This window comes from Chelonia mydas, chromosome 10, assembly GCF_015237465.2.
Source record: "Chelonia mydas isolate rCheMyd1 chromosome 10, rCheMyd1.pri.v2, whole genome shotgun sequence".
Taxonomy (NCBI): Eukaryota; Metazoa; Chordata; order Testudines; family Cheloniidae; genus Chelonia; species Chelonia mydas.
Window position 1 is genome coordinate 3,478,506 of NC_051250.2, and position 23,083 is coordinate 3,501,588.

Below are 23,083 nucleotides of genomic sequence, written 5' to 3' on the forward strand. Positions count from 1 at the left end.
AGCACATAGTTAAAGTCCCACTGAAGTTACGTTTCAGACGTCAAGTTAAACACGTTTAAGTGCTTTCCTAAATCAGTCTTAGATGCAGACAATGCAAGAAAAAGCCTCTGAATCAACTCATCTTGCTCCTTAGATACGATTGGTACCAAAAATTAATGGAATTCAGAGTCAACTTCAATGGTTTTTATGGCCATTTCTCAGAACTTTCCTCTGCGTATACAAAAGAGAAACAAATCCCAGAGGCTGGTTTAAAGATGGGGGCTGTGATTATTTTTTGGTGGCAGAGGAGGGCTGGGGGTGAAGCTAGCTGACCCACGCCGTACCGTGGCATGCAAAGATAGAGGATAATGCCATGGCAATGGCGGGCTGTGGTTTCTGTTTCAGTGTTGAACACCCGTTTTGTGTCAGTGCGGGAAGGGAGCGGAGAACTGGGAGCGGTGCAGATTGCATTCCAACAGGAGAGGCAGCAGGAGGACAGGTAACTTACTTTGCGATGGCCGTAAAGGCCAAGTCGACATTCAAGCCGCTTTTCGCGCTGGTCTCCATGAAGGGCACTCCGTACTCCTGCAAGACAAGACCCGTCTCAGTACGAGACCCATCAGTGGCCCAGGACAGGCCACGGGTTCATGCTGTCTGCTTGGTACAAGAGAGCCCAGCTCCAGACACAGTCCCTAACAAACCCGTCTGACTCCGGATGTGCAAAGTGACAGAGGCCTTGGAACCGGACTCTGCCAGAGAGTGGTCTTGAGGGGAATGTGGCCTTTAGGGGAAACCCTGGGAGGACAGGAGGGTTTGCTAGGAAAAATACCAGGAGGGGGAGGGTTATTCTGCCAAGCACTGAAAACAGCAGCGAGGCGGCGAAGCGAGGGCAGCATGAGGGGTGAGAAGGGGCTGGGAAAGCACAAGGAGAGGCAGAGAGCGGGAGAAGGGAGAGGAGAGAGAGGGGAAAGAAACACAAGAAATGAAAAAGCCAGGCCATGCAAGGCAGCACTGCGCAGGCTCCTTCCCACTACAGACTGGCCCCTGCACCAGCCTTCAGCCCCGAGACTCATTGTTCAGCGGCTGTAGCCTCACAGCTTAACTGTAAATGCAACTTTCCCAAGCAAGTGCAAGCAGCAGCTAATTTATCTGGGCGAAGTCTTGGGCTGCGAGGACACACGTACCTTGGCTAATTTCTCTCCGTCTTCCCTTTTTACCACTCTGTCCTGGGTCGAATCCACCTAGCAGCGATAACAACAAAGAGCAATTTGCAATGGATCAGCAGAGCAATGTCCGGGAAAGCTAAGGAGCGCGGGCTGACACGGACATGAATAGTGCAGTCACTCAGCATCCCCGCCCCCCCAGCGTCACCAGTAAATCACATTTCACTTCACTGACAAGAGAGCTGGGCCAAAGGAGGTGGTGTCTTTTCTCCCATACACGTGCTGGGGAGACCAGCTTGAGTTATTGGAGCCGGGAAAGCACAAGGAGGGCTAAGGCTGCGATTTCTGTGCCATGACTTGTTGCTCGAGGAAAGGGGGCATATGATCTAATGCTCAGAGCAAAAGAGAGAATTGGGACTCCTGGGTTCCATCCATGGCTCTGTCATTAACTTGGCCTTGAACAAATCCTCTTAGCTACTCTGTGCCTCAATTTCCCGTCTATAACACGGAGAGACGAACACTTCCCGGTGTCGCATTAACTTATGCCTGTTGAATGCTCTGAGATCCTTGAATGATGGCTCCATAGCAGGGCAGAAAGACTAGAATTTTCGAGTTGGAGAACTAAGTAATGAATCAACGCACACTTGGCTTCAGCCCCGGAGAGAGATTAAAGCCACACGTGTCCAAGGAGTCTCCTGCAGTGAATGGATGGAGTGGCAGGGCTGCCCTAAACCGATTCAACAGGGAAACAAGCACACATCTGATGTTTGATCCCTACCCAGCAAAGATACAATCAATCCAGGTCAACCGCCGGGTCACTGCTCTGTAGATAAAGGGGAAGGAGCCATGCTCGGGGGTAAGGGTTGGAGAGCAACGTACCCTGAGGGTGTGGAAGAGTAGGCTGAAGTAGAAATTAAATTCAGCGAGTTCCAGACAGGCTCACCAAGGCATTCACTTCAAAGAAGTTCCTAGAGACACCCCGGAATGAACAAGAGAGGCCCTTCAATAGACCACTGGTCCATGTGCACCCAGGCAGACGCAGGCAGGTCCCGATCAGACCCATCATCCAGCTGCTGGCACGATGCAATAAACAAGAAGTGTTTGTAATTCGCTTAGGTTAGTGGAAACAACCAGCACTGTGTTGGAGTTGGCCTCTCATTTCCGGCAGCAGCCCCCTCCCTGGTAACGGGAACGGAAAGGCTAAGGTGGGATTTGTAAGTGAGATCTGAATGAAGACAAGAACGATTCTTTTAATTCCCGAAGCTTTGCTTCCAATTCAGTATTTCTGGGAGGGCTTCTGTAATGTTCTTGCAAATCAGCTCTTATGACGCGAAGGAGGGAACAGTCTCAGGCCGACAAAATTGGAGTCTGGTATCAGAGAAGAATGTGACAAGTGTGCCTGGCTCTGGCTAGCACAGCTCCCGCTCTCAAACCCAGGGGAGCAGCCAGAGAAGCATCAGGCTGCTTGGATCCAGAGGGCACCTGGCCTTACTGGGAGCTGCCCAGGTTGAGGATGCAGCTGGTTGGGATCCATGCTAGTTCACAAGCGAGTTGGGTTCGGCCCTTTGACTCCTGGCCGGGCGGCTGACCACAGTTTAGGTGTACCAATGTTTATCACTAAAGAGAGAGAAGGCAAGGATCTGTCCGTCCAGATCTCCACTGCTCAGGAGGGAAAGCAAGTGCTGAACCAACCCTCAGAGAAGCATGATCACTGATCCCCACAGGCAGGGACTGACATATAGCCAGACTCTACGGACACCTCTTCATTCCTCCCACTCAGGACCCGCTTTGTAGACTAGGGAAGAAACTCAGTAAAGCAGCTCAGTAAAGCAGGTCTCCAAACAGGCCTGCGTGTTCCATACTGAACATGCCCCTATTCCTCCGGAGCCTACCCATGGAAAGCACCTCTCATTTCATAGGCACCCAAGAATCAAACACTGGCCAAGTAATAACTCACAGACCCAACCTGGGCTACCTCTAGAAAAGAGGACATTAAGGGGGGACATCTATCGTGGTCTTCAGATACTTGACAGGCTGCCATAAAAAAGATGGAGAAAAGTTGTTCTCTCTTGCCACAGAGGGCAGGGCAAGAGGCAACGTGTTCAAACTACAGTATTTAGATTAAATCTCAGGAAAAACTGCCTAACTGTAAGAACAGTCGGCCAATGGAGCAGATGCCTTTGGAGGACGGGGAAGCTCCTTCACCGGGGGTTTTCAAAAGGAGGCTGGAACCGTCTGTCTTGGAAGGTTTACACACAATAAATCCTGGATCTTCGCAGGGGGTTAGACTATGGTTCTATGAGGTCTAGGATTCTAAACTTAGGTCAAGTAGCTACATCACACAGGGTGCAAAATTCTTCACAGCCCTGAGCAATGTAATTAGGTCAACCTCACCTCACTGTAGACAGAGTTAGGTCAATGGAAGAATTCTTCCATTGACCAGGGGGTGGATTTAATACAGCGACGGAAACGCCCCCTGTCACTGTAGTAAGGGCCTGCACTACAGCGGCGTACAGGGGCTTGCAGCCCACATTCCCCCCACGGTGAAAGCCAGCGAAATCTGTTAGCAGACTGGGCCCAGTGTCTGCAAAGTGCCTCAAGATCTTTGGAGCAAAGAGGTGATAGATGCCCTAAGCATCACTAACTCTGTACAGTAGGATCTGGGCATGCTGACATCAGGCAACGATGTAACAAAGTGAAGAAACGGGAGTTTCCCCCAAGCAGTATCACACATCCCAATTTTGCAAACCAGCTGAGTCAGAGGAACAGGGCTCTGCCGACCCAGACCTCCCCAGACACAGGACCGCGCCCACCTCCATGGCAGTAACTGGCCACCCCACCCCAGGATCACTCACGCAGCTGGTAATTTGGATACTCAGAAAGGGAGCCCAATCACTGGTAAGGGTCAGGCCCTTGGACCAGCAAATGCCGCAGCACAGTGAGGGCAGGGCACTGCTGGACATTTAGCCGAGTCTGCATCCCCCCATAACCTAATTCTCCTGATTACATTTGCTAAGAGACCTTGCTGAGGGCCCAGCAGCACCAGAAGCCTCCTGGGGAGGTTCCCCAGCTCTGAGTGATGCCTGCTTCACGGAGCATAAGGAACAAAGCGGATTTCCTGCCAGCTTGAGATGGAGGCATCCCTGGGCTCCCGAGAGCCCCCAACATTTCATTCCAATGTTAGGCTTTGAAACCACATCTGCAGATGGCTAATGCCCACTACTGCAGAGCTCCCATAGGCGGGGGGCGTCCTGGACCTGACTGGCAATGAGACAGCGTGACTGCCTGGAAACTAGCTTGTCTTCGTGGTCGGGCCCAACTCACCTTATTTCCCAGGAGCATGAGGACCACATCTTGCTGTGCGTATTCATGGATCTCGGTCAGCCACGCCTAGGAGGGAAACAGAACAGAGGCTGCACAGCATGGGTAGAGACAATTCCGGATGGAGGAGCTCCGAGAGGGAGCAGGCCGCAGTGGGGCCAGTTCACAAAGCTACCCGCTTCCCAGGCCTGCCACCCGGGGGACACGCCCAGCCCTGGCGGTGGGAGACATCTGATCCATTCACTTCATACACACGTGCTACCTGATTGCCGTGTTTTCCTATTCACATGACTGTGGCCTTTCCTCTAAGATCAAATACAGCATCCCTTTAACATCTTATCGGGGGACCTGCAGGGAGACAGACTCAGTCCCCTATAGCGCATGCATTTCCTAAAGCCATGATGAACGAGGCTACACAACCTCCTGGAAGAAGTTTGGGTAAGTCTCAGCATCTCCCTCTGCCCTCAGTGATGTAACACAGTCCTGTGGAGCTGAGCACCCCCTGGCGTGCAGCCTCTGATTTACAGGGGCAGGACAGCTGGGGGACTGATTAAATTGTTACAGGAAAAAGACAGATTTCTGGCTGCAAGGGCACGTATCAACAAGGGCACGTTGCTGTTGCTCGGAGAGCGGCTCTTTGACTGCAGACACCAGGAACGCTAACAAGATAGACCCTGCTGGGCCCTGCCATTAAGGCTCAGGGCTGCCCAGAGCAGGGACACACTCAGCACACTTACCCTGCGCGGCGGGGAGGCTGGGTTGAGGGGAAGGGTGTCTAGGAACAATTTTCATAGAATCATAGGACTGGAAGGGACCTCGAGAGGTCATCTAGTCCAGGCCCCTGCACTTGTGGCAGGGCGAAGTATTATCTAGACCATCCCTGACAGGTGTTTGTCCAACCTGCTCTTAAAAATCTCCAGTGGTGGAGATTCCACAGCCTCCCTAGGAAATTTATTCCAGTGCTTAACCACCCTGACAATTACGAAGTTTTTCCTAATGTCCAACCTAAGCCACCCTTGCTGCAATTTAAGCCCATTGCTTCTTGTCCTAACCTCAGAGGTTAAGAAGACCAATTTTTCTCCCTCCTCCTTGTAACAACCTTTTATGTACTAGAAAACTGTTATGTCCCCTCTCAGTCTTCTCTTCTCCAGACTAAACAAACCCAGTTTTTTCAATCTTCCCTCACAGGTCATGTGTTCTAGACCTTTAATTATTTTTGTTGCTCTTCTCTGGACTTTCTCCAATTTGTCCACATCTTTCCTGAAATGTGGTGCCCAGATCTGGACACAGTACTCCAGCTGAGGCCATATCAACGTGGAGTAGAGTGGAAGAATTACTTCTCATGTCTTGCTTACAACACTTCTACTAATACATCCCAGAATGGTGTTTGGTTTTTTTTTCAACAGCGTTACACTGTTGACTCATATTTAGCTTGTGGTCCACTCTGACCCCCAGATCCCTTTCCACAGTACTCCTTCCTAGGCAGTGATTTCCCATTTTCTATGTGTGCAACTGATTGTTCCTTCCCAAGTGGAGTACTTTGCATTTGTCTTTATTGAATTTCATCCTATTTACTTCAGACCATTTCTCCAGTTTGTCCAGATCATTTTGAATTTTAATCCTATCCTCCAAAGCACTTGCAACCCCTCCCAGCTTGGTATCATCTGCCAACTTTATAAATGTACTGTCTATGGTATTACCTAAATCATTGATGAATATATTGAACAGAACCGGACCCAGAACCGATACCTGCGGGACCCCACTCGATATGCCCTTCCAGCATGACTGTGAACCACTGATAACTACGCTCTGTGAACGGTTTTCCAACCAGTTATGCACCCCCCCCCCACCCTTATAATAGCTCCATCTCGGTTGCATTTCCCATCAATAACCCATGGAGGGGGCGGCTTTGGGGTTGGTTTGTTTAAGAGGTGAAATGAGTGATTGGAGCAGGATTCCAAATGCCTTCGCACCCAGAGGATTTGCAGGGGGAAATGGCAGAGCTCATACAACCCGCCTGCAACGCAGCCAGCATCCCATTACAGGTAATGGCCCCTGGGAGAGGGCTTGCAAAGAGCGGCTGCCTCCTCTCTCTCAGGGATATGGAGGGCAGCCCTCACCCTCCTGCCCGGGAGCATCTCCTCCTCTGCATGCTGACTAGACAAGGCAGCAGCAGCAGCAGGGGGCACAGCTGCTGGAACTAGGAGTCTGCTGCACCCCGTGGCGGGAAGTAGTACTAACAACCCTAACATATGGTTTCCGACTTCAGCGCCTGCACTGTAAAAATTGCCCCGGCGCCGCTGGGAGTGGGTCATAGACAGAGCACCTTCCATCCCAGGCTCCCCAAGTGCCGCGCCTGCCTCTGCCAGCGTTAGCTACGGGTCAGACAGGAACCAAGCGCAGGCATCTGCTCTCTCAGTACTGCTGTTGCCCTCATCACCATCCTGTCTGACTTGCCCAAGATCTCACACACACCAGCAGCATCACAGCCAGGAACAGAACCCAGGAGTCCTGACTCACAAGCCCCTGTGCCGACTACTGGGCAACTGTGCCTTCAGACAGCCGGCCCTGGCAGGCCAGGACTCATACATCTCTCCATGTCATGGTCCCTCTCATCTCTGTACCAGGCAAAGTCTCTCTATGACCTTTGCTCGAAACTCTGTTCAGGAGAGGGCGGAGCAGCTGGGCTGGATTCCCGATGGCTGCTGATTCCCAGTGGAGTGGGGCACTTCACTGATGTGTTAACAGACCCTACTAAAGATTAGCGAATGCAGTCTCTGGCAGGTTGTTCCTGCTCTGGGTGCAGCCCTAAAGCCAAGATGACTGCTTAATATAAGAACGGCCATACTGGGTCAGACCAAAGGTCCATCTAGCCCAGTATCCTGTCCTCTGACAGTGGCCAATGGCAGGTGCCCCAGAGGGAATGAACAGAACAGGGAATCATTAAGTGATCCATCCCCTGTCACCCAATTCCAGCTTCTGGCAAACAGAAGCTAGGGACACCATCCCTGCCCATCCTGGCTAATAGCCATTGATGGACCTATGCTTCTCTGCTCCGCTTCTCTGAGCCTGCCTCTGATGCAGTCTAATAACAGTCACTCGGAACTAGGGGCCCCTGTAGCCACTTAACAAGAATTTTAAAACTAAATTGATCAATTTCTACCTTGAAGGCCATTTGAGTCACATGCTTATTACCCTGCTGTTCTTCCTGTGCTTTTTTTAAAGGCTGAAGTTAATGTCTTGCGTCCAAGAATCATTCGATAACCAGGTTTTATCTCACTTCCCTCTGAAGGGCTAGGCTGGAATTAGAGTCATTCTCCCGCCGAGAAGGGGCCTATCATCAGATTTTTTGTTTTCCTTGAGGAGTTAGTGTTTTTGACCATCTTGACTTCTTATCAGTGCTGCCTAGCCTAGCTTTCCCGCTCCGAGTCAAGCCTTTTGAGGGAAGAGCTCCGGATGGTTCTCCGATGGCACGAAACGCCAATGGTGCACTCGGAAATATGTGGAGAAATAACAAACAACAACAGTCCTGTCCTGATGGGGGCTGGACCTGCCGCCCCCCTTAGCTGACCAAGAGCAGAAATGATTAACCGGAGCTGGTGGTTCTGTTCTCATGGCTGACATTCAGATTTAAAAAGAAAAAAAAAAATCATGAAAATGCTTCAGTTTCTAGGAGGTTATTACCGAAATTTTAAAAATAATGTGGATGTTAGTCCCTAGACCAACTCACCAGGATTCACGGGACACCGGCTCTCGTTACAATCAGGAATCAATAAGGATGTAGCGTAACAGGAGCTGAGCAGCAGGAACCTGCTCACCCTCTGAGCTCAGTGAGAGTACTTAGGTGAGTAAAGCGTGCAGGATCAAGACCATAGCGAGAAAACAATACTGAAATGGGACGTTTGTCCAAAACGATCAGATTTTTCTCTAAAAGCACTAGGTCAGGGAAGGCTCTGTGTGGGTCAGACACGCCATGCAGCGGCGCTGCCTTCGCTGGCCTCAGTGGACAGCGGTGGTCTTGGTTGGTTCATCCAACGAAGTGGGTTTTAGCCCCCGGAAGCTTATGCCCAAAGGACTCCTCGTTGTTTTCGCTGATACAGACTAACACGGCTGCCCCTCTGGAACCGGACACCCTGGGATTCTAATTCTTCCGACCTGCATGGAGGCTGGCAGCCAGCACAGTACAGCACGGTCGAAAATTCACTCTGATCTCGGATGGCGACCCCACGCTGTCAGACAGGTTGGGGAGCAGCGTTCTGTCTGCTCGGCATCGTAGTCCAGATCACCCGTACAACTTGCATCTTCCATGGTAACAGACTGGGAGCCTCTCTTTCCAAGGCTGTGTGGCATGATGCACTCCAGCCCCTCTAACAGTGCCTGTTGCAGGGCCCCCAAAACAACGTATACGATAAACAGACGTGTAGACTCTCCTCCCTCGGTCATTACTCTGTGCAGTCCGATTCCGGCTTTAGGTTAGACAGACAAATCAGGGTATTTGGGGTGAGGGACACAACTCGCCAACTTCCCCGCATGCGCTAACAACAACACTCCCGCCATTTACTGACTGACCTGAGCAGCGCAAGCAGATGCGACCCTGCCCTTCCCAAGCGCACCCGCCTTCTCAATGCTCCGTGCACCGGCTGCAAAGCTGAGCCACTGTGCTGGTGCATTGGGAGGTGCTCCCGCCACATAGCAGCTGAGAGCCTAGCCGCCACATGCTACCACTGCTGTCCTCCAGCAGCAGCATGCTTGTCCCAGCAGGTGGTGTGGAATAGTCAATCAGGCGATCCACGGCTGCTTAGGGCAGGCCGAGAGCTGTAGGGTGATACTAAGCCACACAGGCTGTGTCCATCAGTCTTGGAGCCAGAGACAACCACAGGGTCTGTCTGTGTCCAGCAGCCTCGAATACTCTGTCTGTCCATTACTGCCAAGCAAGCCCTGAGTGCAGTCCCCTGAGAGAGACTCCAGCAGGGGAGGCAGCCGCAGGGAAGGAGAGCTGCAGCTTTCATTCTGGAGACTTCGGTGCGACCTCTCACTTCTTACCCACAGGAGCTGGCACAGAGCCCAGCCCCTCAAACTCTTCCCTTGCTGAGCTGTGGAGGGTTCACTTTCGAAAAGGCCTTTGACGGAGCCACTGCCCCCGACTCGGCCAGCAGAACAATGACGGATTAACGGGTGAGAGGCAAAGAGTGTCTGAGGATCAGAAATGAGAGCATAAGCACGGGACAGGCATCCACGGTGAATTCTAGCCAGGGAAGAGGCTAACGGCAGAGTGCTCCCAGCAGCCATGCTAGGCCTTGGGCTGGGTGGAAATGGGGGGGTGTCTTATGGACCCAAGGTTAATGAAACCCTTGCTCACTATTACAATCGTAACCAGGTCCGGGGGGCTCAGGGTTCCGTGCCGAGTTATTGCTGTGACTCCCGTTGCAACAACAGCCCTGGAAATATTTTTAACCATCCAGAAAACGAAGGAAAAAGAACTCAAGCCTTTGCAATGGTACCCAAACCCCTTTTCCCTTTAGCTGGAGAGAGTGGCGTGGCCACGTGGTGCACTACTGGCTGACAGGGTGGCCCAGCTCGTGATGGGGAGGAGGTGCCGATGTGCCTGAGTAGGGCCAAGCCCCGCTGCGCCGCCACCCGAGGTAAGTACCCCCCTCCCGGAGCCAGCATCCCAAACCCCTCCTGCACCCAAACCCCTTCCTGCACCCCAAGCCCCTGCCCCAGCCCTGATACCCCCCCCGAGCCAGCACCCCGTACCCCCTCTGCACCCCAACACTCTGCCCCAGGCCAGAGCCCCTTCCTGCACCCAAACTCCCTCCCAGAGCTTGCACCCCACTCACCTCCTCCTGCAGCCCAACCCCCTGCCCCAGGCTCAGCCCGGCGCCCCCTCCCACACTGTGAACCCCTCAGCCACAGCCCACACCCCCTCCCAAACCCAGCCCTCTGCCCCAGCTCGGTGAATGAGGGTGGGGGAGAGCGAGCAACGGAGAAAGGGGGGATGGAGTGAGCGGGGTGGGGCCTTGGGGAAGGGGCAGGATAGATCCTGGGTTGCCCCTAAATTCAAAAAGTGATCTTGGGCGTAAAAAGGTTGGAGACCCCTGCTTATGGGGCACCCGGCTCGCACGATGAGCAATGCCTCTTTTGGACATTAGATGGAGCTGGAGACATGGAAGACCTCGCAGCGGACGCACTGGGGAGGAATCGCCCTGTGACCGTCCTGCCGGGCCTGGCAGAGCCGCGTGGGGAAAGGGCATCAGTCTGCTCCTGGCATACAAGGGCCAGCTGCGCCTCCAGACAGACACCCCTTCCCCTGCCGGAGTCTCAGGAACCCTACGGGGCGGCAGCCGGATTAATACTGCACTTCCCCAAGGCCAGCCCCTTTGAAGCAACCCCGGGAAACCCAAACCAGCAGCCACTGCCCCTGTCCCAGTGTCGGCGTCACTGCACCCGTACCCCGCACTCCGGGGTCCACCCCAATCAGCTCTCCAGCCATCACCCGTCTCTGGGCAGGGGCCCACGTCACCCGCCCCTCTGCCCGGGGGGCTAAGGGCTGCCCAGCTCCCGGCCTTCCACTGATCTCCCCAGACGGCCAGTGCCTGCATGTCGCTCTCTCCCCCAGGGCTACGCGGTGCATTGCCAGCAGTTACACGTTACCCCACAGCTCCCGCTAACAAGTACCCTTCTCCCTACAGTAAAAGCCTTCCACAGAAACACAAAGTCACTGGAAGTTCCCACACATGTGCCAGAGGTCACCCATCCATGTCATGGGGCACTAGCAGGCAAAGTCTTCCAAACCTGCTCCAGGGGCCGGGGCCCCTGGGGCCGACAGTCGAGTCCGTCTGGGGTTCAGAGAGCAGGCCCTGAGCCCGTTTGCACTCTGACTTTTCTACTAAATGCCCTTTCTTTGGCGGTTGCACCCTGGAAACCCGAGGCTGAAGTGATCTGTGCCAGCCTCCCCGGGCTGATAGCTCTCAGGAACCAGGGGTGAAAGGCAAAGGCAGCGGGGGCTTCCCGTCTCCCCCGGGGCTGAAGCGCGACCGCCTCCTCCCGCATCAGTCTAGGATAACCCCCAGCTGCAGGGGGAGCAGGCTGGGGAACCCGCCACCTACAGCTTCCAAGTTCAGTTCTGAGTTTGGGGCCATTTGGAAGCAGGACTTTGGTCTGAGCTCAGCCTCAAATGAGAGCAGTTCCCTCCAAACCACAAACACTGGGGAGACAGTGGGGGGGGGGAGCAGTCCAGGAGAGTGGGGGTAGACACAGGTCTAGGAGGCCCAGGTCAGGGGAGTGAGGCCCAGGCCAGGGGACAGGATAGCACAGTGGTGGGTGCCATCTAAGAACCTGGACAGACGGATCTAGACAGACCGCCAAAGTGGCAGACTGGATTGGAAAAAATTGAACCGATTTGGTGTCACTCTTGTGTTTGGCCTACAGCAGTGTGGAGCGCGTTCTGCCCTATTAGCGCCCTGGTATTTGATCAGGAGGAAAGGTGAATAGCCAGCAAGCCGGCCGAGCCAGACAGCTGCCAGCCTGTCTCCAAGTGCTCTTGGCGGAGCCAGGCTGCGCTCTTCCAACTGGGGTGTGCCTGGTGCTGTACAAACCGGGGGTCCTGAGCTCCGCCCACAAAGCAAGCCCTGCATGGGTGGTGTAGCAGAGCCCGGGTTTGGCCTGTGACAGGCTCTTCGCCCAGCTGGACTAGACAAGAGACTCAACTGCTAGGCAGTGCTCGAATTATGGGGGGGGGTGGAAGTGGGGGTGGGGAACATGGTGGGGCCTTAATGAACGTGGATGGTCCTGGACACTCAGTGTCCCCACCTGAGCCCCCTCTCTACCCGCCACTACCCCTTACCCCTCCATCTGCCCTCTGCCTCTAACCTGCCTCCTCTGCCCTCCCCGCTTCCCTGCAGCCTTCTGCACCCACCAACACCCCCTAGCTCAGCAGCTCCACCCCTGCCAGTCCAGCCCTGTCCCCGCCCCACTTCTCTCCCCACTTTCACTCTGTCTCCCCTGACCCTGCAGACCCCTCTCCCCGGTGCAGAGCTCCTAGAAGGGGAAGGGCTGGGTCTTTGCCCCCCTCGCCTCCCAGGGCGACAGCTTCCATTCTCTGCCCTCTTTTCCTCCTGGAGGTCAGCTGGTCCATCCACCCCCTGGGTCCCAGCTCACCCGATCACTGACTCCCTTTCCTGAGCGCATGGAATGGGATGCAGCAGGCTCCTCCTTTGCCAATCCCGCTCCTTGGGACTTCCCAAGGGCTCCTCACTACACGCTGCAGCCTCAGTGGGCCGGCCAGGGAGCGACTGGACCACGGCGATGGAATTCTCTCCCCCTGCCATGCAGGGCCGAGACACGCTGGCAGGGAGCTGTGGGGGAGACACTCAGCGTGTTATTGCCCATGCTGTGGCGACAACGAATCCTTCAGCCTGGGGAGGGGCGAGAATGCAGCTCCTTTCACCAGCACAAATTCACGATTTGCTCCCTTGGGCCCTGCTATCTGTACACTCAAGGTCTAGAGTCCAGCAGTGTTTTTAATGAATTGGTTAATTGCCCCGGTGGGAAGGGAAAGGCCCGGTAATCATACGGAGCCCAGCCAACACGCTCCCCGAGCCGCACGATGGCGGGCGGGCGAGGAACAGATGGGAATCTGATGCCACGCTTGTCTGAATCCGACAGCCTCATTATCACCAGGGTCAGGGTGTGAGAGACGGGCTGACAGGAGCAGTTAGAGAGTGTGACTCAAATGCAAAGGCAGATACATCAGGTTGTCAGCTGCCAAGTCTACAACACACAGCATGAGCGATGACCCCATGACATGGGGGGAGACAGCACAAGGCAAGGTGCCATTAAATGCAACACCCTCCCTTTCTCAGAGAGATGGTCACCGAGTTTTGTGAGTGCAAAACTGTATATAAACACAAGAATCTGCTAAAGTCATCGTGCAGTGAACCCAGCGATGCACACAGCGCCCAGGCTGCTTACGGCAGCTGTTCTCAAGCTCTGCCACTGCCGGCAATTCATTAGCAATCCACTGATTACAGCGACAGAGGAGGGGCACCAAGGACTGCTGAGCTTTCGAGGAGGTACACGAGGCCCGAAAGTCTGAGAATCGCTGATTTAAGGGACTGGGCCAAGGCATAATTCGGTGTCAAGGAACGTTTTAAAAGGCGACAGGAAATGGCAAGTGATTAACTCTCTGAGAGCTCCTGAATCAAGAGTCTTTCATTGGAACACAACAATTTAAGGACAAAAGTATGATTTAGAGTCAGTGCCAATTTCCCAGGCTATAACTGGGCTGCGTGTGTGGATGATAAACCTTGGGGAACCAGTGAATCGGTGGATTCCAGTGCCGGAGAGGGTGCAGAATTACGCCGAGTTCCACACAATGGATTATTCCAAGGAGGGATTTAGTCATGCCTGTCAAGCTCCTCTGCATGCGGAGCTTGGTTTTACTACCCCCCAGCAATCAATTTGCCACGTCCACCAAAAAGGTTTTTTTCTCAAGTATTCAGCACCGTTGGTGGCTGCTGTTGGCCGAGAGGACAGCAGCTTTTCAGGGAGAGTCTCGGGGTTTGGCTGTAGCGCATTAGGCTGAGAGCGAACGGGGGACTTGAATAGAATAATTAAAATTGTAGCCATCTGTGGGCTCGACAATGCAGCCCAGAGTCTATTCCATGGCTGGTCAGCCACCACAGGGCAGAGTTTATGAAGACCACTGGTGAGGACAATACGTCCCACAAGTTTTTGTGGCCAGGTAGCAGACGTGGGAGAGGTACTGAGATCTTGGGGTCTTCCCAGCAACCTTTAGATTCACGTCAGCATCCTCTCTTTTCTCTGGCCTACGTTATGCAGGCTTAATGGTACCTTCTGGCCTTAATTAAAATCTCTGGATGAGCCCACAGTGGACCCAGCCCAAAGTCAAGTCTGTAGCCTTTTGGGCAATAGACGCCAATTTTGGGCAATAGACGCCAACCTACTCAGCAGAAATGTCCTGGGGCTGGGCTGGAGATGGGGTCTTTCCCCTGGGGGGTGAGGAGCAGAATGAAAAGCTGCTGCCCCAAGATTGGTTTCTCTGGCCAAGCAGCTGTGGGAGTGAACTGCAGCTGGATTGCACCTTCTGTAGCCTGCTTTGTAGTGGTGTGAAGTTACCATGTTTGCAAAACTTCATGGGAGCAAAAGTCTTTCCCCCCACGTCACTGACTCGACAGCAAAGCTGCTGCGGAGTGAGACAAGCTAACGGAAGTCACTGCTTGGCAAGTGCATTACTTCTAAGCAGGAAGTGGGGGCTTTAACCGTTAACAGCGCAGGACTGTTCTGGGCCCGTCACTTTACGATCAGCGACAGAGCTCGTGGCACTTGACCAAACCCGTCTGAAGGCAAGGTCCCCGCCCCAGGAGCGTCCATTCCCCATCCCCGACAACTGAGGGGCCGGGCAGCCGGGACACCCTGCGGCTGCAAAGAGGAAGCGAGCGGCTCGTAGGAGGCAGTGCTAGAGCAGCGGGGTTTAAAGGAGGGCGCTTGGCATGCGGGCACTAGAAGGGCAGCATTGGCTCCATGTGGACAAGCTGGAAAACTCCAGGACGAGCCTGTGATAGTGATGAGACTCAGCTCACCTGTATATTCACAACAGGCTGTGCAAGCCAAGGGGCCCGGGAGGCAGGCAAGTACCATTAGCCCCATTTTGCAGGTGAGACCGCAGAGGCTAGGTGAAGTGGGAACGCAGGCAGGGGAGATGGAATTCACTGGGCTGACGTTTTACCAGGAACCCGCCACTAAACGCCGCAGGAGCTGAGCTGCAGCAGTGTTACAGAAGCAAGCCAAAGAAAGCAGGCTACCGAGAGGCTCCACCGTCTCCAGGACATTAACTGCGGCCGGGGCAAGTCGGTGCAAAACGGCTCTAACAAACTTGCTGCTCCGCGTTGCTTTCAGGCTGGCTGCACAATGTTGTCGCTACACTATGCTCCTACTCAAGGAGCCCAAGGAAGATCCTGCACGGGGGCTAAACGTGTATTGCTTTTAATGGATGTGTCACTTCCAATCAGAGCTTTCCGGGGGAGGGTGGGATAAACATTTCATTCCAAGCGCTGGGAAGAGAGAGGCTCAGCCGCTGTGCCCAACTTGTCATGGCAGAAGGGGCCTCGATGCGTCTAGCAAAGCAAGCAGCGAGTGTTAACACGTTGTTCTAGGAAACCTGAAGGAAGAGCAAAGGTTAGCGTGCGTTTGCTGGAGGTGGGAATCCTTCCGCTTGGGAGGAACCTGCAGGAGAAGAGCAAACACACTGGTACAAAAAGCTTTCCTTGGCCTGGATTTTTCTTGTTCCTTTCAGATTAAATGGAATTCACACTACAGGCGAGCTTTTCAGATCAGAGAGTGGAATTTTGCACAAAGCGACGGTTCTGAGCCAGGAAACGACAGAGCGAAACAATGGAGATTTCTACAAAACATGCCAAGCCTGCCCCTTTCACCCAGCTCTGCTTAGCAGAAAAAGGGTGAAAACCTTGAAGAATAATAAGATTTGTCAGTGTTTCCACGGTGCTTTTCATCCTTAATGTGCTTTCCGGGCCTAACTGGATTTATTAAATTAATTAGCATAGCTAACGTGCCTGTAGGACAAAAGGATGCGGGGAAGATTCACCTGTAACACGGGGCTGTGGAGGGATTACTATTTTCAAAGGGAACCCACTTAGCCAGAGTGTGATAGCTGGGAAACATGCACTGTGCCTCCCTCTGAGATGGGCAAACAGATTACAGCCCCTGTCCAGCAAAGCACGTGTGTAACTTTAAGTATGACAGGTCCTATTGAAGTCAATGGACAAGCACTTTGCAGATCAGGGCCTTTATCAGTAGCAGGCGGAAGGGACGCCTGGTCCCGTTGTTAGGGTGCTAGCCTGGGCCATGGCAGATCCAGGTTCAACACTGGCCACAGCCTTCCTGTGGGGCCTTGCACAAGTCTACTGAGACGCCAGTGATGTAAAATGTAATGTGACGTGCCAATTTGGTTGGAACAGTCCTGTTTTTACACATGGCAGCCAGGCGTCCTCCTCCTTAGACCCCTGAAATGTCCTAGGTGGGGGGTCATTTAATCAATTACAACATTTGGCTGGGGGTGGGTTTTTTTAAAAAAAATTATAACTACAAGATGTCCGACCAAGACACGCCGCTTCACACAGGAGAACAGCGCCTTGCTCTGTGATTGCCAGGAGCAGGCCAGTGGAAAGAGAAGTGCTCAGTGTGATCAGGGGCATCTGGAGTGCAGAGATAACGTGAATGATTTACACTGGAAGCACTTTGGGGTCAGGACCACCTACTCCTCTGTTGTAGCTGGTCCCTAGGCTCTACCGTGATGCCCAGGATTGGGAAGAATGAGCACAGACACTCGGAGCTGGTCTTCTTCTTAATGGGAACGTTAACGATGCTTGTTCAGTGTTTCATTCAGACACTCAGGATACGTCTACACTGCAAAAGACGACCCACTGCAGTGAGTCTCCGAGCCCACATCCACTGACTCGGGCTCGTGGGGCTCGGGCTGCTGGGCTAACACCACCATCTCCTCAAGCACATCGGTGGGAGAATAGCCGCAGGGCACAAGCTCCCCAAATCTAGTTGTTTTATGCTTAGGCGCCCCCTTAAAAGGGCTGGCTCTAGAGTCAGCCATCACCCCCTCCCAATGGAAGGGCTTCTTCCAGGGAAGGGAGTTCTGAATATCCGGAAGCGGTTAGGCTGGATCCCATCCAGCAATACTTGAGGAAAACAAGGAACCTGACTTACAAAAGGTTTTGTCAGCTTTCAAAGCTGGAAATAAAGAACTGACAGGATAAAAACACCTGACCGCCTCACTGACAAGGCTGGCATTATCAAGGGAGTCTCTGGAATATTTCTCCCAGATATTACAGAAGCCAAAGCGTGTCAGAGGTATGCAGGGCCACTCAAAATAAATAACACTCCTCGCTAGTTCGAAGAGACGGCACTACCAGATTGAAGGACGAGATCAAGCTGTGGGGAAGAACACGACCCACGTTGCTTTTTTAAAACCATGAATATTGAGGATCTGGGGATTTTAGAAAACAAAAACCTGGGAAACAGCAAAGATGCAAACTCCGCCTTTGGGGCCTTTGCTACTGAGGGCGGGGAGCTTAGTTATGGCCAAGCAGGAGAGGACAGGGCAGTGGGGAAGGTGCAGGGATGGCTTTTCCCCTCTGGTTGTGTCTGTTGTTAGAGCTGAAGATCTCCCTCACTGAGGTAGGTGCTCCGTCAGGGGGCTGACCTAGACCCCACCCCACCCACTCCCAGTCCGGGAAATGGGGGTGGGGAGACAGTGCACCCCAGATAGTGGCAGTGCAACCACCAGTGGCCAGGACCTTGGTATCGTGTCCCATCCAGAAGCCCGCACTGCATCCCACACACCCAGCGATCACGCAGGGCTCTGAACTAGATCACACAGCCCAAGGAGATGCTAATGCCTGGGTGCGCTCCCTCACCACATCCCCTCTGAGCAGAGACCCCTCACCCAAACCTACTGTGCTCTCATAACACAGCCGCACTGGCAGGCCACTTCCTACACAGCCTCTCCCCGGGCCAGTCACTGAGCTGGTTTTGAATAGGCCTTAGAAACCCTCATTCACAAGCAAACCAGGCGAAGGGACAATTTAATGAGCGTAGGAAACGCTGCCACTAATCACTGGTTCCTCCTTATTTCCTCTGTGTAATAACGTCTTTAATTAGGGCCATTAGCCTGAATGCGATTTCATTTCGACACAGTCTCGGCGCGAGATGGGCCACCGATTCTCTTATTAATTTTTTATGGTTTCCCCCCCTTGCTTTTGTCAAGAGAAAAGTTGAGAAATGAGTAGATCTGAAAAGGAAATTAAACAAGGGACAGCGCCGGACCAAATGGCTCAGGGGACGCTGGCACTTTACTCCTCTAGCAGAAAGGGTGGCCCAGTGGCTAGAATGCCAACCCCGAATCCTGCTTGGTTGAATCCAGATCCTGCTCAATCTCTGTGACCTTTAGAGACCGTGAAGCACTCTGAAATCTACTGATAAAAAGCTCTATATAGGAGTTAGGTGTTGTTTTAGGTAACAGGTTTAATCCAACCCAGCTCAGCGGTAAAGTGAAGCTGCTCCAGGCTGGTGGCCTCTCTGTGGCATGAGTTGTTGGGTCTCAGTCCATTTCTTCGTAGCTAGGTTCCAAAAATCATCCAAACCACCACAGCAAGTGGCAGCCTGAGAAGAGAGGGGCCCAACACAGCTCTCGCTTTTTGGGGAGTAATGGGAAAAATCCAGCCACAACCCATCATCAAGAGCAAGACGCAAGCTGGGCACATTTAGCCTTCTACAAAGCCTCTTCACACACTTCATTACGCTCAGCTCTGAAGCAAGCCTCTTCCCCAAGAGCTGAGCCAATTGCAAAGAAGTGAACAGCTCCCACAGGGCTCTCTTATCGTTAGCTTTCATTCAAGATTTATGCATGGACGTAAGCTCATTTCTCTATCCTCCCTCCTTTCCGGTACCAACCCATCGCTGCTGTTACATGGCACTGACTGGTTAGAAAAAGGGAGTGCAAAGGAGGGAAGTTAAATGATTCTCCAGTCTCCTCTTGCATTTACGTCTGTATGTGATTTCCCAGAACTACACTGGCAATCACGCCGCCTCTCTGAACAGTGATGTGCAAACGGCAGGGCTGCTTTCCTTGGGGGTTTTTCACAGGCCTTTGCACTATTTTTGCTTCGTGTGCAAATAAAAAGGACCCGGGGTAATTAAAAAATTTCCTCCCCTTCCACTGGAATTCCCTTAGGAGAGAGTCCTGCCTATGCTCAATGCTAAGGAGGATGCGCTGTCCGTACAACTAGATCCAAACTAGCCCCTGAGAGCACATGTGCTGAATCCATGGGTATGCTGGGGCTCAAGCACCCACTGAAAAAAATAGGGGGGGTGCTTAGCACCCCCAGGGCTGGATTAATCTTTTGTGGGCCCCAGTGCCTGGACTGTGGCCCTGCCCCCTGCTCCGCCCTGACGCCCCCTCCACACAACTGCTTCTCCCCCCCCCGCCCGCCCCGAGGCCCTGTCCACCGCTCACACGAGAAGCGGGTGGAGAGGAGCACCCACCGGCAAAACCCGAATTCAGCCCCTGTGCCTGGGAGTTCTCTCCTCTAGTCTCCTGGCCCCTGCTTACTCGCACTTCAGGTTGCGAGTGGCATGCCACACTGATCGTTAACAATTCCGCGCCTCTCCCTCAGTGCTGGGCTGCTAACCCGGGGGTCCCGCCCAGATTCAAACAAAACTGTTTCTTTTTTTGTTGAAAAATGTCAAAGGCTGAAAGTTCCCCCCCCACAGCTCCACTCCTTACACTCCCAGCGCCGTTTCCACTGGCCAGGGTGTTCATGTCTTCCTGCTCTAACCTGCACGTACAACTGCAGCGTCCCACCCCAGAGGTGGCTGCACTTCATTAGCGACAGGAGCGAACACTCACCTACCCCACAGGGTTTCTGGTTGAGGCTTAACGAAGGTTCGTGAAGTGTTTTGATTTCCTTGGATGAAAGACGCTAGAGAAGCATAAATAGCTCCAGCTGCTGCCACCTCAGGAAATGGGACAAAGTAAGTGACAGTACTGCAAAGTAAATGCACCCAGACCTGGCACCGGCTTGGAGACCGCATCACGCAGCAGGTGAAATGCCAATGGCTGATGATTGCATCTCTGCCAAGAGCCAGCTCCTTAGACAGCGCCACGAGGGCCCCCTCTGTCATGGGCCAGCTACTCTCCTGGATTCCCTCCTCAGAGGAGCAAGGCCGCAGGCCCGTCCAGAGCCATCTGGCGTCACTGAAGAGCACGTTGCCCAGCTAGCTCCTGATGCTCTTTGCTCTGCTGCATCCGTGGGGCGTTTTCAGGAGGGCAGCGCTAAGGCCAGGCCTCACAGCAAGAACTGCGATCAAAGAGGAGTGATTCCTGCCCTCTGGAGCGGGGGGGGAGGATGGGAGGGGCTGTGCGAGCAGCCGGCCAGGGAGAAGATGTATAACCTTCATTGCAAACACTGTCTGACTTCATGCCAGGGGCATAAATCACCATCCATAGCTCTGGGGTGCAGGCAAAACGTTAATTCCTAGCCCATCCCAAAGCCCAGCTGGGCCAAGGTAGAAAACCTGATGTCCCCAAACTCTCCCTCCCCGGCCCCAGCCCTGGCCTCGGTGAAGCTGGACTCTGGGGGAGCAAGGGCGGGCACATTCCAGGGGCTGGTACCAGCATCTCTGCCAGGCACCTGGTAAGTACCATGGCAGTATCTGGGGAGAGCGGTGAGTCTCGGAAGTAGCCAGGAGCCCGGCTATGGAGCACGCAGCACCCCCACCTTGCACTGCAGCTGGAAAATGGAACGTCACACGAGGCGCACCAGGACGAAATACCAGCGTTACCAACGGCAACCTAACCCACTAGGGTGCGCGACTCAGCACCGTGTTCGCCAGAGACCCTCCCTCCAGGGCCTCTTCATCCCGGTTTCCAGAAATGACCAGCAGGAGCGAGGGTCACGGATGATAACGGGGCTGAAAGGCCTGAGAGATTCGGGCAGGATTGGCATCCCAGGAGCCCTCTGCACGGGGCCAGGGTGGATAGTCTTCCAGCCAAAGGCGGGAGAGACCCCAAACGTCTGGAGTGGGCTGCAGGACCCAAAGGTCTGTCCACTTCCTGAAGGGAAGATGCCAACCCTGCAAAGGCCACGCCCCGAGTAGGAGAAACAAGTGTGTTTTGCAGCAGGTGTTAAAGTGGGGGTCAATCCCTGGGAAGAGCAGGTTGAACTCGAGTTCAAAACGCCCCTTGATCCTGGTGAAGCCAAGGCCAAAGACCACCCCAGCGCGGGCGTCTCCTTTGCCTTTTACCGACAGCCTCAGCGGAGGCACCCCAGCCGCAGGGGGACGCATGGGACCTGGAGGTGGGGCACGAGGCAGGGCTCAGGGCTGCCTGTGCTGGGGGGCAGTTTGGACGGAGCTGTGTGGGTACGGGACGTGCCTGGGGGTGCCGAGCGAGAACACAGAACAGAACCCAGATAAAACCGCCCTCCTCAGAGCGCAAAGACGCACGCGACCAGCCAAGCCGGCCGTGGCCAGGGGCTGCCTGGAAGAGAGAAATGAACCCTGGGTCATTCTCAATCGAACACCTGGAGTGCGGTCAGCCAGAAACTTCCAGCAGGGAGTGCAGGGGGAGAGGGCAGGCTGCCCCCAGCAGGGAGGGGGGGAAAACAACGTGCTGCCCCCCAGGCGGGGAGGGAGGGAAGGGATGCGCTGCCCCCCAGGAAGCGAGGAGGCAGGCTGCCCCCGGCAGGGAGGGGGGAAAACAACGTGCTGCCCCCCAGGCGGGGAGGGAGGGAAGGGATGCGCTGCCCCCCAGGAAGCGAGGAGGCAGGCTGCCCCCAGCAGGGAGGGGGGAAGGGACGCGCTGCCCCCCAGGCGGGGAGGGAGGGAAGGGACGCGCTGCCCCCCAGGAAGCGAGGAGGCAGGCTGCCCCCAGCAGGGAGGGGGGAAAGGACTCGCTGCCCCCCAGGCGGGGAGGGAGGGAAGGGACGCGCTGCCCCCCAGGAAGCGAGGAGGCAGGCTGCCCCCGGCAGGGAGGGGGGAAAGGATGCGCTGCCCCCCAGGCGGGTGGTGGGCAAGGAGGCAGGCTGCCCCCGGCAGGGAGCGGGGAAAAGGACGCGCTGCCCCTCAGGCGGGGAGGGAGGGAAGGGATGCGCTGCCCCCCAGCAGGGTGGTGGGCGAGGAGGCAGGCTGCCCCCGGCAGGGTGGTGTGGCGTCTCAGCACGTACACCAGCCCAAGGTGATGACCCAGCAGCACGGGAACGCTGGACCCAGGGCCTCGCCCCCCAAAGCCCCTGTTGCATGTTCAGCTCTCTTGGCTGTGACATCCAAGGCGGGGTGCTGGGATTCCCACCCCCTGCCCTGCTGAGGGTGAGCCACGTGTCTCACACTGGGGCCCGGGACGCCTTGCTGGCAGGCTGCACAGTAACGCTGAGGGACAAGCAGAGGAAAGGCCAGGGGTGCAGGGAGAGGAGCGGGGGGGGGCTGGGAGCGGGTCTTTCCCCACTGGCCCACAGAACAAATGTGTTGGCGAACCCGGGATCGAGGAATTCACACCGCTTGCCGTGCATGGGTCTGTGGACACCACTTAGAAACCAAGCCCAGGCTGCTCTGCGGGGATGTCGGTGAATTCTGGCTGCTTTCCAAAAGAGTGCCCCCCTGCGCCCTGAGACAAAGTTTCCCAGCGTGCTGGTCTCCCACCCCAGAAGTGGCTGCATTTCAGTGGTGCTGAGCATGTGCTGTGAAGAAGGTGCTTTGGGAAGAACAGTGCCGCGAAGGGCTCTGGGAGACGTGGCTGTAAGGTGCTGAAGCCAGCACTTGCCTCCTCCCTCCAGGGGGCTGGGCAAAGCACACCCCTCAGATGGAGGGAGAGGAGGGGGATCATGCTCATGCCCATCTGACACCACAGCCGGAGCGTCAGCAGCAAATCTATTTTTAAACGGACCCTGTCAGCGGCACGCCAAGGCGGAGAAAACGGTGAGGCCTAAACCTCTAGACACACCAAGGCGCTGGCAGATGCTGCTTGCAAACACTTGTCAAGAAGCGAAAAGAGGATGGAAACCAGGGAACAC

The 23,083-nt window shown here is 54.6% G+C and overlaps 1 protein-coding gene across 2 annotated transcripts in view; it reads right to left on the reverse strand.

The window, feature by feature from the left end:
• RAB26 (RAB26, member RAS oncogene family) overlaps positions 1-23,083 on the reverse strand; it is a 213,126-nt gene that overhangs the window by 4,113 nt on the left and 185,930 nt on the right. For both annotated transcript variants that reach the window (XM_037911327.2, XM_043524005.1), the window contains exons 6-8: positions 4,467-4,532; positions 1,164-1,220; positions 488-564 (exon numbers count right to left, since the gene is read on the reverse strand). In XM_037911327.2, the coding sequence (XP_037767255.1) occupies positions 488-564; positions 1,164-1,220; positions 4,467-4,532 (200 nt within the window). The remainder of the gene's footprint in view (positions 1-487; positions 565-1,163; positions 1,221-4,466; positions 4,533-23,083) is intronic.